This window comes from Palaemon carinicauda, chromosome 18, assembly GCF_036898095.1.
Source record: "Palaemon carinicauda isolate YSFRI2023 chromosome 18, ASM3689809v2, whole genome shotgun sequence".
Lineage (NCBI taxonomy): Eukaryota > Metazoa > Arthropoda > Malacostraca > Decapoda > Palaemonidae > Palaemon > Palaemon carinicauda.
In genome coordinates this window covers 7,052,149-7,068,329 of record NC_090742.1, presented here as the reverse complement: position 1 = coordinate 7,068,329, position 16,181 = coordinate 7,052,149, and the positions used below count along the sequence as shown (strand labels likewise).

The following is a 16,181-nucleotide window of genomic DNA, read 5'->3' as shown; positions in this document are numbered from 1 at the left end:
TATAATCTTGACACACAGATACATCCTAATCAATTATTTGAACTTTATTTACAAAATACAGACATGATGATATTATTTTATAATAATAATATAATGTTCTAGTACATAAGGATTTATTCTTATATAATAAATAGAGATATATATAATTTTGACACACAGAGACATCCTATTTAATTATTTGAACTTAATTTACCCAATAATACTCAGTTGACTATTCAATTCTTCTTCCTTAAGTTCTCTTGCATTTTGCTGGAATAGTAAACACACGCTTTCCGGTTCAGCGCTGGTTTCTTTGAGAATTATCTCGACCGGAATTAATTAAGTAAGTGCCTATTCTATTGGAAGAGGTTTTAGAATATATATTTAATGTGTGTGCGTGTTCTTAGTTATTTTATATATAAGGTAACGGTTAAAATTGACATTATCTCTGTCATGTTTACCATGGTCCCAGGGCTCGCACGTGGTCCACACCAAGCTATTTAGGAACGTCAATTACACACCTCTATTGTTATAATATGTAGTATTTATGTTATTGGTCATGTAGTGGAGTAATTGGAAATTTGAAAGAAGTAATTAATATAATTTTATGGCATGAGGAATCCTTTTTGATCAATTTTGTAAGATTCCTTTACGTCGGAACGTCAGTGGAACACCTCTATTGTTGTAATATGTATTATTTTGAATACAGTGTAAAGTAACCACTGTCATAGGTTTAGTGAAGCAATGGCTAGATATAGAATTTAATGGAATAAACATATAGATTAGGAAATATCTCAGTTTCCCTAATATTTGTTTTTTTATTTGAGAGAGCACGGTTTATGTAGGTTTGCCACCATAGATGGAAGTTACTGTGCAACTTTGAATGGTGTAATTAATTGTAATAAAGTTTTAATAGTAATAGAGACGATAACTGCGTTATAGGTTAAGGCGGGAAAGGCTTTCCTGAAAAGAAAAATGGGTTTTATTTGGAAAGTTTTATTTCTGTTCCGATTAGATACCGAGATGCTATAGTTTTAATAAAAGGCTTTTGTATAATGATGGACACAGGTCTGCGTGGCCTCAGAGAGATGAAGGGTAAATTTTTATTCTAAAACATTCGTTTCACGGCTCTAAAGATTTTGGAGTCTGATGTAATTATAGGTGTATTGGACGTATTTAATGATGATTTCTGGCAGAAATCCATGGATTTTAAGTCATGGTGGGTCAAGTACCGATGAACTTGTCTATCTCCTAACTTAATTCAGCTAAAGATTGAATGTTTTGTACTCTTATGCCCTTGACTCGCGAGTGAATGTGTAGGAGCCTTTGTAGATCAGCGGCCAGGTCCTCCCGCGGATATAGAAAACGGGAATTTCTTCCCGTTTTCTAACCCTTCGTAAGACGTGGTCGTTGTTCTACAAAAGAATGTTCTGCCGAAACTCTAGAATAGAACACTGCCTAACTTGAATGGGCCCACCTAACCTTACCTACAACACGTGTCTCTCCTTAACGTCCCCCTGCGACCCCCCCGTGCATAGCCGTATAATTAATCTTAAACACCTATACGGGTGGCTACCGCCCCCTGCGACCCCCTTTACACTTGCCTTTTCTTAAACGGAAATCATCATACATACATGTGGCCGCTATCACTCATACACACAAGCATATTCTTAATCGGCCGACATCATGCATACGTGAGGCCGCGATCACACAAACCAGAAACTGAGAGGGTTGTACTTGCATTATTTCCTGTTCAGCTTGCGGGTTTATTCGTAATCTCTACAATGGCCCCCTACTTATTCAAAGTCACTGAAGTCCGAGTCTTCAACTGGTATTGCCTTTCTGCCGAGAGACAACTTCTTCTTTTGGGGAGGGTACGTTGGAGAGGCACTTTTAGGAGATGTAGGGTGATGGGACACCTTTTTTTGTGGATGGTTTGTTACACTACGTTGTGGAGGGGACGGGTGTTGGGACGGACCAGGACTTTCGGAATCAGAATCGTGGGTATTGAGCGGATAAACACTTAACTAATTCCAGGAATGCCTTCCGTCTACACTACACCCCTTACCGATCAAATAACATTTTTGAATTATATACATCGCAAAGTAGTTTTCTTTTAAATGTTTCAGAGTACCGAATTTCGGTAGTACAGATCTTTTTAGTACTTGCCACTGTGATTCGATGGTATTGGTGTGCACACTGGGACCTTCCGGACTCTCAAAGTTAATGCTATGATTAACAGTTTTGTGTTGAAGAAATTGATCCTTGATATTAATATAGGCCTTCCAACAGTCCGAAATTATTGTAGTTTCGGGATGGACGCACTCTAATAATATCGGGAGCAATGTCTTTTCCGAACGATCCTCGACAACCCTGAAAAAAGTCTCACGTGTTTCCCGGTCAATCCCGCCGAACACCCATTTGCCATCGACCTTGCTGTCAACATTATATTTTCTTTTTCCGAATTTACTCATCTATCTCGATGATATGTCCTGGTCCGCCAATTTTTTTTACTGTCCATCACTAAGATGTCCGCACACACGTCGCGATAGAAGTTGTACCAATCAACTAGTGTGTGAGAGGCAAACTTTTTGTACGTAGGGTGAATGTGGTTCCGAGAAAAACCGTAAATAAAACTTGTTAATATAACAAACACATCTTCGTACGGTAGCTTTGATCGTGAAAAGGAGCCTTTGTATATCAGCGGCCAGTTCCTCATGCGTTTTGTAAATAAAAGGCAATCCTAGATGTGTGGCCAACTTAACTCCTTCCCCCCCCCCCCCCCCCCCAACCTTGCCTAAGTTGACGATGACACCTCCCAGTTGGGGATTTATTTGTTGGGTGTGTCTGCCCTTCTACAAACTCTATTAATCTTGACATTGACATTTACATTGCAAAATTGATCTGAAATAGGCCATGGGGCAGCCAGTTTCCTTACCGCATCACAAACAATGGGAAATTGCCCAGCAACTTCTGTGAATAGTCCTATTATTGGCATCCTACAGTAGGCTACTGATTTTGTCGGGCTAACTTGAATTACTAGTTGTTACCTTCGAGGGTTAGTTTATAATTTTAGAGCTAGAAATGTGATACTGTAGCACTAATTAGAATAACTAGAACTTCTAGAACAAGATATATGAACTAGGAACTTCTAGAACAAGATAAATGGACTATGAATTTCATTAATTGAAGTTTTAAATGTGGTTTCTTGCTCATCGGCTAGCCTAACAATTGACACTACACAGTTTCATTTTGCAATTTCTATTAACCTACCGTAGATTATCCACTTAAGCTGTGATGACCAACTAAAGCTATTATACAATACATGGAGGTTTTATTATAGTTCCGGACAGAGCAAAACGTTCTAATAAAAATAGCGATTTTCTTACAGGAGAACTCCCGTTTTATTAGAAAATGACATTTACTTTTGAGGGCTATTATATGATTAGTGAGATACACCTGGGCATATAATTTTACAGATGAAGTACTACTTATGCAATTCAAAAGTTGACAAAACTTAATTTGATGCTTTATCAACATGCTATCTCTGTCAAATGGACAGTGGTGTGTCACTTGATTAAAGCGACTGCTAAGAGTTTAGCACATATATGTTAACAAAAACTAGTTTGGTAGGACACTTTAAGAAGGGATGAAAGTGTTGGGGTCATATATTGCATGTGATGCTTCAGAATCTAGATTTGTATTAAATGATATTAAATTTGAAATAATTTGATGGAGCTTTTGTATAACAGCAGCCAGTTCCTCATGTGTTGATTAAAAATGGATATTAATTAACCTAACCTACATACCCAACGGGGGAGGGGGGGCTAACGTCCCCTGCGACCCCCCTTACACTGCTGTATTCTAAGTTATCCATAATAATACATACTGGTGGTCGCTATCATACATACACCCCAATTTGGCTATGCTAGGTTAAATCCCTGTATTTTTAACTTTTATTATAGTTTTTTCTATATTTTTTTCTTTTTCTTTTTTCTTTTTTTATGCAGTAACATTGGTGGAAAAGATTACAGCTGCCTTTTTCTTTCAGAATGGCTGCCTACGCTGACAAAAGTGACATGAAGGCGGGTATGATGGAGGATGGGGCACCCATCCACCGTATCCGTATCACCCTCACCTCCAGCAACGTCAAGTCACTTGAAAAGGGTAAGGATCTTTGACCAAGAACCTATTTACCTACATTGTCTTACTAATAATAATAATAGGGAACTTTGGCATTTCATCGGCCACTGGAGTGATTATTCATTCATTGTGGTTTTATATTTTATCCGATGCCTAGATCAATGTATTTCCATTGCAACCCATGTCCACTATTTCAACTGGGGATGGTACTGGGAATATGACACAATAATAATAATGTTTATTGGACAAAAACATATTTGCATACAAAATATTTACAAAAAAAAGGACTCGGTCCAAGCCCATGTGGAGCAGAGCTCTTCGGGCAATAATACAAATAAAATATCATCAATTAAAAAAAAATTTATAAAAAGTAAATATTGATATAGATAAACTAAATGTACACATACATATACATAAGTATATACATATGCATACATATACACATACATATACACATACATATACACACACATATACACACACATGTACATATACATACACATAGATACATATAAATGACATTTACTTACATAAGTACCTGTCCATTTGGATTTGTCTTTAAAGAAAAAATCCCTCGTCATTATAGGTCAGGTCAGTTGTCCACTGGCTTTTGGGAGTGTATTGTGGAAGATTTTCTTTCTAGGTTATTATACTGTATTGTATTTCCAAGGTTTTCAGCCGAAACTTCCCGCTATGCTGCTACTTGATTTTGACGAATATATGTCAAGGCAAGATTAAAAAAAAAAATCCATTCTCTCTTAGGAGGGAAAACTGACTTGACAAACACCAGTTTTAGAACTAATAAAGTTTGATTTTAGGGGTACACTTTATTACTTTTACTAACTTCCTCTTAATTTACAAAACTTTTTTTTTTTTCTATTATTTTTTATCTTGCCCAGAGATATATTTGTTGGTATCAAAGCTCCTTTTATCCTGGCTATAGTATTTTGTTGGCTAAAGTGTTCCTCACCATTTTTTATGTATGGATGCACCAGGAATTATCCTCATCATCTAGGCTCAAGGATTGCACTTATTTCTTCTAGCCCTGTCAAGTCTGTTGAGAAGGTTGGAAATCTGAATAATGCTGGAGACCATAGCAACATTTAAAGATTGTGTAAAATGTGGGAAAATTAGTCCTAGTAATACAGGAGTACCTTTGAAATCAAACTTAATTGGTTCCAAAAAAGTTCAAATTCTGAATCTATTTTCCCTCTGGGAATGAAAGACAATAATTATTTTGTTCACCTAAGGGCTAGTTTTACACAAGTTATATTAAAATACAGTACCTTGTATAAAAATATACTGTACTAGAAACAAGAATACCCTATGATTTTGCACAAGTTTACAATATTAAGTTACAGTACTCTACATAGAAAATATACTAAAAACAAGAATAGCCTATAATTTTGTAGAATAATTGTGATTATTTCCCCTATCACTAAGCTAGAATCAAGTTCCCCTCATTTGCCATTTCGATAAGCAAAAGTAGAAAGAAAGAAAAAATAGGAGTGAAGAAGTTAAAAGTTTTGCTGGGTTGAACTTTTTGTAAACCAGTAGATGCCTTTGTCATGGTCTATATAAGCTCTTTCATGTTTGATCTAGGGAAGAAAAGATTAAAGTTCTTTGGTGTTTTGATCTTGTGGTGTTACCGTAATGGGAAACCCTAGCATTTCATCAGCCACTTTACCGATTGTTCAGTCATTGTGGTTTTATATTTTATTCGATGCCCATGTCAATATATTTCCATTGCAACCCATGCCCACTACTTCCCCTGGAGATGGTACTTGGAATATGCTCTTCAATAGTAACCATATTTTAATTTGCTGTACATTGTAAGTAATAGTCATCATTATAGTTTAGTAGTTTCCCACTATGGCTTTTTGTGTTTTGTGGTAGATGTTTTTTCACCAGTGTTTTGTACTTCCAATTTACCTGATTTAGGTTTGAATCTTTGACCAGTGATGGAGATCACTGTAACACTCGAAGTTTTAAATTAGCAAATTGGTTCCAAAACTAGTGATCGAATGTCGAATCAATTTTCCCTCTGTAAGTGGTTCCCCACTCAGAAATGCTCCTGTTGTGATTCAATTTGTTTTTACACTAGGCTAAGTTTACAATATTAAATTGCAGTTTGTTCCGACACGAATACTTTACCTCGAATTACCTCTTCGGAGGGTCCTTGGACCTCTCTCAATCTCGACCAAGATTTCCCGTGCTACCCCCCCTATCTCGCTCCCGACAGTTCCTACCCCCGCCGCCAGGATAATTCCTGCGGCCCGGATTAGGGCAGGTCACTGCCCCTCCCGGGACAGGATCTCATTAAGTCCTTGGTCGTGAGATGCGAATCATCTCACTCTTTCTCGGTTAAATTCTCGATCTTTTTTTTTTTTTTTTTCGCAGTGTACCTCCCAAGTGTTCCTGTGCGTTCACTTTTCAACCGTGTCCTTACCCGGTGTTTAATTCATTTCCTTAGTGCTTGTGTCGTGCGTTGTGTGCGTTAGGGAACTGTATTCCTTGATTTTCTTCAAGGAATTGATAGCTGAAAGGAAAACTTTTTACAAGAAATCGTTCTTCCTCCCCTTATCCTCGGTGTTGCCGTGTAGGGGCAGCTTATGTTCCTCTTCAACCACGTGTCAGGACTACTGGTCCTGGAACGTAGTGCAGTGAGTGCACTTCGGCACTAAAAGGAAGAATACATCCAAGAGGCTCGTAGGAAGACGAGCCTCTCTTCGCCAACTTAATTCCCGATGCCTCGTCGAATAGAGATTCTTATACAGCCATCTTCCCCTACCCAGAGTAGGGGACGAGGTAAGTCAGTTGCGGGGAAGTGCCCATTGCTCTTCCCCAAGAATTTGAGTGGGTGCGGTATAGCACCAAGAGGAAGTGGGCGACGAAGGGCTCGCCTAAGAAGACTAGCGCCGGGCGTCCCGCCGGGCTGAGCTTCCCTACCACCCTCTCCTACCCAGAGTAGGAGACGAGGTTGGTTTATTGTGTAGAAGTTAACTCTTAAGAAGTAGTTCGAGGTAAGTACTACTTTCGGGAGTGTGTGGGGAGACGGAGTCCTGGTGCAAGTAGGCCACGTCTCCTCTGATGACCCCATGTGGGGGAAAATGTCTCTAATTCTTCTCCAGTCTCTTAGCGTATTTTTCAGTCTCTTCTGCAGCCGAGGGCCTCGCCGAGAAAGAGCCCCCCAGGTCTGTCTTGCAGCGTCCCCCGGACCGACAACCCAGGGTTTTTTCTCACCACGAAGGCCATCCTCCAGACGCAGATATAACCCTCGCAGGGAGAAATGCGAGAAGGCCTCTTCAGGCAGGCGTAAGACCGCGAAGCCTACGGTTCACCCCGCCAACGGGTGTAACCGAGCTTCTTTACGGGCAGCCTGGCCGAATCAGCACAGCTGGTTCGGCCCTCGGACTTAAAAGGAACGGTTCCCTCCGTCGGGTCAGCCCACGAGGATCCGTGTCCGCGTCCCCCAGCCCGCCCGCAGGTGTAAGCGGGCTTATTTACGGGCAGCCTGGCCGAACCAGCACAGCTGGCTCGGCCCTCGGACGTAAAAGGAACGTCGGCCCTCGGACGTAAAAGGAACGGTTCCCTCCGTCGGGTCAGCCCACGGGGATCCGCGTCCGAGTCCCCCAGCCCGCCCGCAGGTGTAAGCGGGCTTATTTACGGGCAGACAGGCCGAATCAGCACAGCTGGCTCGGCCCTCGGACTTAAAAGGAACGGTTCCCTCCGTCGGGTCAGCCCACGGGGATCCGCGTCCGCGTCCCCCAGCCCGCCCGCAGGTGTAAGCGGGCGTATTTACGGGCAGCCTGGCCGAATCAGCGCAGCTGGTTCGGCCCTCGGACTTAAAAGGAACGGTTCCCTCCGTTGCTGGTTCGGCCCTCGGACTTAAAAGGAACGGTTCCCTCCGTTGGGGCAGCCCACGAGGATCCGCGTCCGCGTCCCCCGGAGAGAATACACGAACAGTAGTCCTCGACGGTACGGCGTTGCCGGTTCTGACCCCGAACCGGGTGCGGAGCTCCCCGCCGGGGAAACCGGTACCACCGCAAGGGAGTGCCTGGGATTCCAGAACCGAAGCGACCGGGGAGTGCCCTATTGGAATCGATTAAAAAAAAAAAAAAAAAAGACGGAAACCCATTCATGTTTTATATTGAGATAATCGTCTTTTTCTTTTACATGATTGCCAGGTGTGTCCTTTACACGAATGTGTATACTCTTCATGTTCTTTCAGGTATTACACTTGAAAGGATATCGATCGTCATGAGCAATAAATCTCTTAGGTATTGACATCATTAGACATCTAGAATAATTCTTAACGAGAAGCCCAGACTTCAGGGACCATGATAGTCGTGAAGCTAAATAGTCTGCAATAAGTTATTATTGTTATTATTATTGTTGTTGTTGTTATTATTATTACTTGCTAAACTACAACCCTAGTAGGAAAAGCAGGATGCTATAAGTCCAGGGGCCGTAACAAGGAAAATAGCCCAGCGAGGAAAGGAAACAAGGAAAAATAAAATATAAGAACAGTAACAACATTAAAATAAATCTTTCATAAATAAATTATAAAACTATAAGTCCAGCAAGGCCTTCAACCCTTAGGTTAGTGGCTTTTCAGTCTCTCACACTAACAGCTAACTGGGTGTTCTGGAAGCGAAACACTGTTCTGGCGTAAGTGTCTTGGTAGGCACCAGACAGGGGGACGCGACCCATCGCAGCTTTCCCTTGGGGGGAGAATCTCTGTTTCCTCGGAAGGAACGAGAAACCATAGTGGAGAAGGTCTTGAAATAGAAGGAGGCTAACGTCCCCAGACCTACGACTCCTAGGAGACCACCCTAGAAGAGATCTGTCTCGGATAGTGCCGCGACACCCCAAGCATCTACCAGCACTACGAGGAGAGAAGCCCTCGTCCTCCTGGTCCGCAACGCCTCAGCCCCTCCACAGGGGAGCTCCAGCGCCTTCTAGCTCCTTCAGGTCGGGTTACCCCGCCTCTAGGGGAGGCAGGTCAGGCCTCCCCTCTAGAAGAAGGGAGGTGTGGGAGGCTCCCTATCCCCACCCAACCTTCGGGTTGGAGGATGACTCAGGTGTCATTGGCAAGCATGGAGGGCTCAAGGAGCGGAACCTTGGACAGTGTCCTTACTAAAGAAGGGCTACGGACTTCCATTCCTAACGGAACCAACCACGCCTTTTCCGGCCAACTGGATAGATGGCTAGATCCTAAAGACCCGTTAAAAGAGGACCGCCCTTCAAGAGGAGGTGTTGTCCATGCTAGAGAAGGGTACCATGGAAGAAGTTCTTCTCCCAGGACCAGGTGTCTGCAGTCGACTATTCCTGGCAGAGAAAGCGACCGGGGGGGGGAGGCCGGTTATAGATCTGTCAGCTCTCAACAGGTTCGTCAAGATGACGGACTTCTAAATGGACACGCAGAATTCGGTCCTGCTGTCCTTGAGGGAGAAAGCTTGTAGAATTCCATCGACCCCAAGGACGCATACTTCCAGATTCCGGTCCACACCTCGGGTCGGAGGTTCCTCCGGGTGAAATAGGGTTCCCAGTTCCTGCAATTCAGGACCCCCTTTTTCTTTGGTCTGTCAACAACGACCAAAGTGTTCGTGAGAGTCCCCACGGCTGTCGCAGGGGGGCCCACGAACGAGGTATTCGCCTTAGCAGATACCTGGACGGCTGGTAGCTTCTTCCCGCCTCAAAGGTCCTCTTGGAGGAACAAGGGAGAAGTCTCCTCCAGTTTGGCAAGGATCTGGGGAACTGAATCAACCCGAAGTAGCAAAATCTATCCCCTTCCACCGGAATGAACTACTGGGGAATAACATTAGACCTTTTTTCGGGGAGAATTTTTCCCTTCGGAGAATAAGGTATGACACCTCAGGCTCATTAGTCAGCCGTTCCTACTGTTCACAGACGCCTCCAACCAGAGATGGGGAGCCCTTCCCCTCGACGAAGCGGCACGAGAGACCTGGTTGGAAGGGGACAGACAACTCCACACAATGTCCTGGAGTTGGAAGTAGTCCAGAAGGCATGCCTACACTTCGCAAGTCTGCTAAAGGGGAACTCCGTGGCGTGGATGAGCGACAACACCACGGTAATGGCATACATAAACAAGCAGGGTACTTGTAATCGAAGGAGTTGGGCGATCTCACCATAGAGAATCTCGACTGAGTGATAGGGAATCAAGGGGTGATGTTAGCAAGGTTCTTTCCCGGAAAGTAAATCGCCCTGGCCGACGGCCTCAGCAGAATGGGCCACATAGTAGGGACAAAATGGTCCCTTCCCCCAGGAATAGCCAAGCTCATCATTCAACGATGGGGCTCCCCGGTGGTTGACCGCTTTGCAACAACCTCAACGCCCAACTCCCAGTCTATTGCCCCCCTGTACCAGACCCCGAAAGATTCCTTAGAAGGCTCTTTTCAGAACAAGTGGGACAATCTGGATGTGTACGTTTTCCCCCTTTTCACGCTGATAAGACATGGGCTCAGCAGAATAAAGGTGGCTCGGAGCCTACAGATGACTTTGGTAGCGCCCTGGTGGCTAGACAGAGAGAGTAGTTCGCGGACCTAAAGACCTATCGAGTCAACCGCCGTGGCCTCTGTCCGTCAGGTCAGATCTACTGAGTCAACCGCACTTCCTCAGGTTCCACGACAACCCTCTCTCTCTTCGCCTTCACGCCTGGAGACTATCGAGCGACTCCTGAAGAAGGAGGGGTACTCCTCCTCCACAGCCAAGAGGATGTCCCTATACCTAAGAAAATCCTCTACCGTAGTCTACCAGGCGAAGTGGGCCGCCTTTACGAAATGGTGCGCGACAAAACAAATAAGACCTCTCAAAGCCTCGGTCCCTGACATAGCTGATTTTCTAGTGTACCTTAGGGATAAAATAGGAATGCCAATCCCGGCTATTAAAGGAGTACGAGCAGCCTTAGGCCAAGTCTTTCTCCTGAAAGGCATCGACCTGGGGACCTCAAGACACATAGGGATGCTGATTAGAAGTTTCGAACAATCCTGCCCTCCCCAAGTCAGGAGAGTGCCTAGATGGGACCTGGCCAAGGTCCTGAAAATGTGGTATCGTCCAACCTTTGAACCACTCAGAGATATCGGGGACAAAGGTCTCACCCTCAAGACAGTCTTCTTGCTAGCCTTAGCTTCGGCTAAGAGGGTAGGTGAGATCCACGGTCTCTCCTACGACGTGGCACACTCCAAAGGGTGGAAGGAGGTATCTTTCAAGTTCGTACCCTCCTTTGTAGCAAAGACTCAGAACCCAGCAGTCTGGGACCCGAGGTTTGAAGGTTTCTCTTTTCCAGCCATCCCCAAGACAGGCAATACGGACGACCTGAAGTTATGCCCGGTCAGGACGATCAGGAAATACCTGGAAAGGACGGCCCATCTCCGTCCGGGTGCCAAGAACCTCTTCGTCTCTTCAGGCGTTAATAAGAAGCAAGTGTCCAAGAACACTATTTCCGTCTGGCTGAGACAAGTCATCACTAGGGCTTATGATGAAGACAAGGTGGCAGTACCAGGCACTCCACGTCCCCATGACATCAGGAGCCTGAGCACTTCCTTGGCCTTTGAGAGAAATATGGCAGTGGGCCAGATCCTGCAGGCCGGCACTTGGTCACACCAGTCGACCTTCACGGCCCATTAACTCAAAGACTACTCAAGAAAGTCTTTGGATGGATTCTCCATTGGGACAGTCATCGCCGCCCTCCAAGCTGTGTAGTGGCAGGCTGGAAGACGTCCCCAACAAGTGAATAGTCTCATCCCTACTTCGTCAGGAGAAGACTCAGTAGAGAAAATGTCAAGAGGTAACCCTAAAATTATAAGCGTAAGTTTTCCCTGCTACCCCCTATCCGCTCTCTGTACCCCTGCATTACGTAGCCCTCCAGGCACCATGTGCCTAACCAAGTGGCAGAATGGCTCTCCCGCCTCCTAAAGTGTAAGTCTCCGAAGAGGTAATTCGAGGTAAAGTATTCGTGTCGGAACAAATGAAAAATTTTAAGTAATTTTTATTTTTCCTAACATACTTACCGAGAATTACCTCTGAGTAATGGCCCTCCCTTCCGTCCCCGAGTGCCATTCTTCTATTGCCGAGTCGGGCTAAACGGAGGACTTAATGAGATCCTGTCCCGGGAGGGGCAGTGACCTGCCCTAATCCGGGCCGCAGGAATTATCCTGGCGGCGGGGGTAGGAACTGTCGGGAGCGAGATAGGGGGGGTAGCACGGGAAATCTTGGTCGAGATTGAGAGAGGTCCAAGGACCCTCCGAAGAGGTAATTCTCGGTAAGTATGTTAGGAAAAATAAAAATTACTTAAAATTTTTCATATTCTGCATAAAAATAACCAAAGACAAGAATAGCTTGTAGATGGTAGAATAATTTCCACATCATTCAACTAGGATCAGGATCCATTTGTCCTCTGTAAACACGTCCACTTTTTTCATTCTATATAGAAAAAACAAATATACTAATAAATGAAGTGAGAAAGGTAACAGGTTTTGCATGTTTGAACTTTATTAAACAGGCAGTTGTCTTCGTTTTGGCTTGGGTCCATACATACTTTTTTAAGTTTGATCTTTTGGAAAAAGATGTCCGATCACCAAATTATGAAAGAGTTCTGGGGCGATTTATCTTGGAAGATGTTACTCTAATGGAAGACTTTGGCATTTCATCGGCCACTTGACTGATTGTTCAGTCATAGTGGTTTTATATTATATTCGATGCCTATATCAATGTATTTCCATTGCAACCCATGCCCACTATTTCAACTGGGGATGGTACTGGGAATATGACATGCTCCTATTTAGTAACCACATAGATTTGATGTATAGGGAATTGTCGTCAATATAAGGAAGTTTAGACCTGTTTTTATTGCTGGGATGTGAAAGATATTCTCTCTCAGGTCATTTGCATTTCCAAGTTGCATTTAGGTTTTCATCAGACCTTCCACTTGGCTGCTAATGCTTTTACTGTATTGTTAGTAACTTCAGCGTATCTCGGGCCCAGACCCTCTATTTTTCAGCATCAACTCCTTTTGCTTATGCCATATTTTTTTGGCTATTGATATCTTCACCATGTTCTCCAGATGTGAATTTCTGTTTTTGTATTTTGTAAAGGTCAAGCCTTCTGTATTCTACAAATTGCTGCTACATACTTTGCAATTATGAGTAAAATCCTTGTTCACTGAATTGGTATGTCTACTTACTGTTATACAATTTTGTACTGGCTCTGATTTTTAATGTTATGTTTTGAGTTAATGGCCCTTCATCTCTCTTATGCACCTTTCACTTAAGACCCCCTTTAACTAAAACCTGATCCAGAGGGAACTAACTGTATCTGCCTCTATTTTAAGATTTTTTGTTAAATTAATCGTTACATTATCATTACAAAATTGTCTGCTCTGCATTTTACTGTCTTTTCGGGATATTTAACTACAAAATTCTTCAAATCTACCCATTTTGCACTTTGTTCCTTTATCACTCGGATCTTCCTGGACAATTCCATCCTGTTCGTAATACTAGGCTGGCAATTAATTCTAATAGCCAGGCCTTCTCCATCATGAGGCTCAATACTACACAGTATTCTGGAAGATTTATTCCAGCTGTGACCAAGTTGTGGAATGATCTTCCTAATCGGGTAGTTGAATCGGTAGAACTTCAAAAGTTCCAAGTTGCAGAAAATGTTTTCATGTTGAACAAGCTGACCAGTCTTTTTATAGTTTATATATGACATATCTGTTTTGATGTTAATGTTTGTAGAGTGATTTATTGTTAATTTGTTCTCATCATTTATTTATTTCCTTTCCTTCCCAATTGTGTATGGATAAATAAATTAGATTAGTGAAAACTTGGAGAACAATGTATCTTCTTCATTGAATAATTTCCATATTCAGCAATCTGGGGAGTGTATTTCACTGTCATGGTCATAACCCCACTTGCAAAAGAAATGGAAATTTTTTTACTGGATTTAGTTGAGGGTTCTTTAAGAATCAACATGAAACCCACTTCTATATACTGTTTGGTATAGGTGATAGTCTGTTTTATTAACTTCGTATTATTTTCTGCTGTGCTTTTGATATATAATATGACCTAATTCTTCCCTTTGTTTTCAGTGTGCTCTGACCTTGTCCGAGAAGCCAAAGGCAAGCAGCTGAAGGTCAAGGGTCCAGTCCGCATGCCAACCAAGACACTCCGCATCACCACCCGTAAGACACCTTGTGGTGAAGGTTCAAAGACCTGGGATCGCTTCCAGATGAGAATCCACAAGCGTGTGATTGATTTACACTCTCCTTCTGAAGTGGTGAAACAGATCACCAGCATTAGCATCGAACCTGATGTGGATGTTGAAGTAACCATTGCAGAGTAAAGTGTCAGCTTAACATCAATAAAGGCTCACAGTACAATGTATTGTTTTAGTCAGGTGTTTTCCCAAGGGATAAGGTTGTAGTAGATGTGGTTATGTACAGTATTGCTCTACTCATTTTATTTTGAATATTTAATGAAATTAAGTTTTTTTTTCTTTCTGTCTTTGTTTTTTTTTTTACACAAAAGAGAGAAGCATATAGGGGAAATTTTCGTTTCACTGATATCTTGAGATTCAGAGGTCGGGGCAATATATTAACCCTTTTACCTCCGGGCTATTTGGAAATTTCCAACCCTTAACCCCCAAGGGGTTATTTTTATCCCATCACATTTTGCAGTATACTTTTTTTAAATTGCTCTAACAGGCTTAATTTTTGTCATAGAGAGGTCAGGTTGGTCTCATTCTCTTGGAAAATGCCTGAATTTTCTCAAAAATATGAAAAAAAAAATTTATAGCATTTTTTTGCAAGGACGTACCGGTACGTCCATGGGGGTAAAGGGATGGCTTTTGTGAAACGTACCAGTACGTCCTTTGGGGGTAAAAGGGTTAAGTGCCATGGAGTTTGGACTAGATAATGGGTCAAATTTTCCCTCCTGTATTTAAATGTACAGTGCTGTTTAATAAGTACCATTTGTATTATGGAAACTAATTTAATTGAAAAGAGCTGTTATAGGTAGAATATTTTGTTTAATATTTTAAGGCCCTGTAGGGGTCTTAAAATATCACACATTCTGAAAGTATTTTTCCTTTACAAACCAAAGTCCTTTAGGAGAGGAAAGATTCTGGTGAAGTTTCCTACAGCTAATGAAGAATTATTGAGGATCTGGCACCCACAATCCACTGGTGGTCTGGATCTGACTGCTCTCCATTCTGATTCTGGTGGGAAGTGAAACCTAAGGAACTTTGGATTTGTTAATTTAGGAAAATTACTTTTAAAATTTGTCAGTTCCTGTGCGAATACAAACTGCTGCCCTTTGAAGGGATCATCCTAAGGATCAAGTCCCACTTGCCAACAGGCTGATTAGCCACCACAGGATCATAATGGTTAGTCTGGTAAGAAAAGCGGAGAAAAGAATCCATGTATCTTGTGAACAATCAACTGTCAGAACCCAGTTTTTCATGCAAGAACCCTTCTTGGTGGATTTGCCTAAACCGACTCTACCCCTTGGAAGTATTGATGTCCGTTCCAGTGCCAAAACATTTCACCAGCTGGTCCCAAATAGGGAAGAAGGCCAGTCATTCTCTCTTAAACCTCAAAGATTATGGTGTAAATGCTATCATAGACACGAAGCTTCTGTCTGAGAAGATGTGAGGCCTGCTACAACACCTGTTGGGCAACTAGCGCAAATCCTTTTGGGAATGTATCCAGCAACCTAAGGGCACAATCCCAAAAATAGTGTGCTGTGAAGGTCATCTCTCGCCTAGCCTGCCTCAAAATTAGGATGATGAATGATGAGATTTTGTTCTTTGACTCTAAAAAGTTTGGCCTACGCGATTTTGTTTATGTAGAGCCTTGCTGCACTTAAGGACACAGAAGCATGTCATTAGGGTTATCGGTCATCTCCTTCAGTATCAATACTGAAAAGGATTCAAACCTTGAGTGGGCAATCTTTGTTGATTGGTGTTTTAGGAGAAACGCTTCTCCATTAGAAGGATCTTCCACTTGATGGGTAAGATTTTTTCTGGTTTTACCTCAA

The 16,181-nt window shown here is 42.7% G+C and overlaps 1 protein-coding gene across 1 annotated transcript; it reads left to right on the top strand.

Moving 5' to 3' along the window:
- Positions 1–202: 202 nt before the first annotated feature.
- On the top strand, positions 203–14,524 carry LOC137657598 (small ribosomal subunit protein uS10-like). Its single transcript, XM_068391957.1, has 3 exons — positions 203–322; positions 4,031–4,146; positions 14,234–14,524. Exons 2-3 carry the CDS (start codon positions 4,032–4,034, stop codon positions 14,485–14,487), a joined length of 369 nt encoding a protein of 122 aa, XP_068248058.1. The 5' UTR covers positions 203–322; position 4,031; the 3' UTR covers positions 14,488–14,524.
- The last annotated feature ends 1,657 nt before the right edge of the window (positions 14,525–16,181 follow it).

What these genes read in the sequence shown, in the direction of transcription:
- LOC137657598 (XM_068391957.1), top strand. Translation starts at nt 4,032, where the DNA reads ATGGCTGCCTACGCTGACAAAAGTGACATGAAGGCGGGTATGATGGAG. An exon ending in CGTCAAGTCACTTGAAAAGG is followed by an intron (nt 4,147 to 14,233) that starts GTAAGGATCTTT and finishes CTTTGTTTTCAG; the next exon opens with TGTGCTCTGACCTTGTCCGA.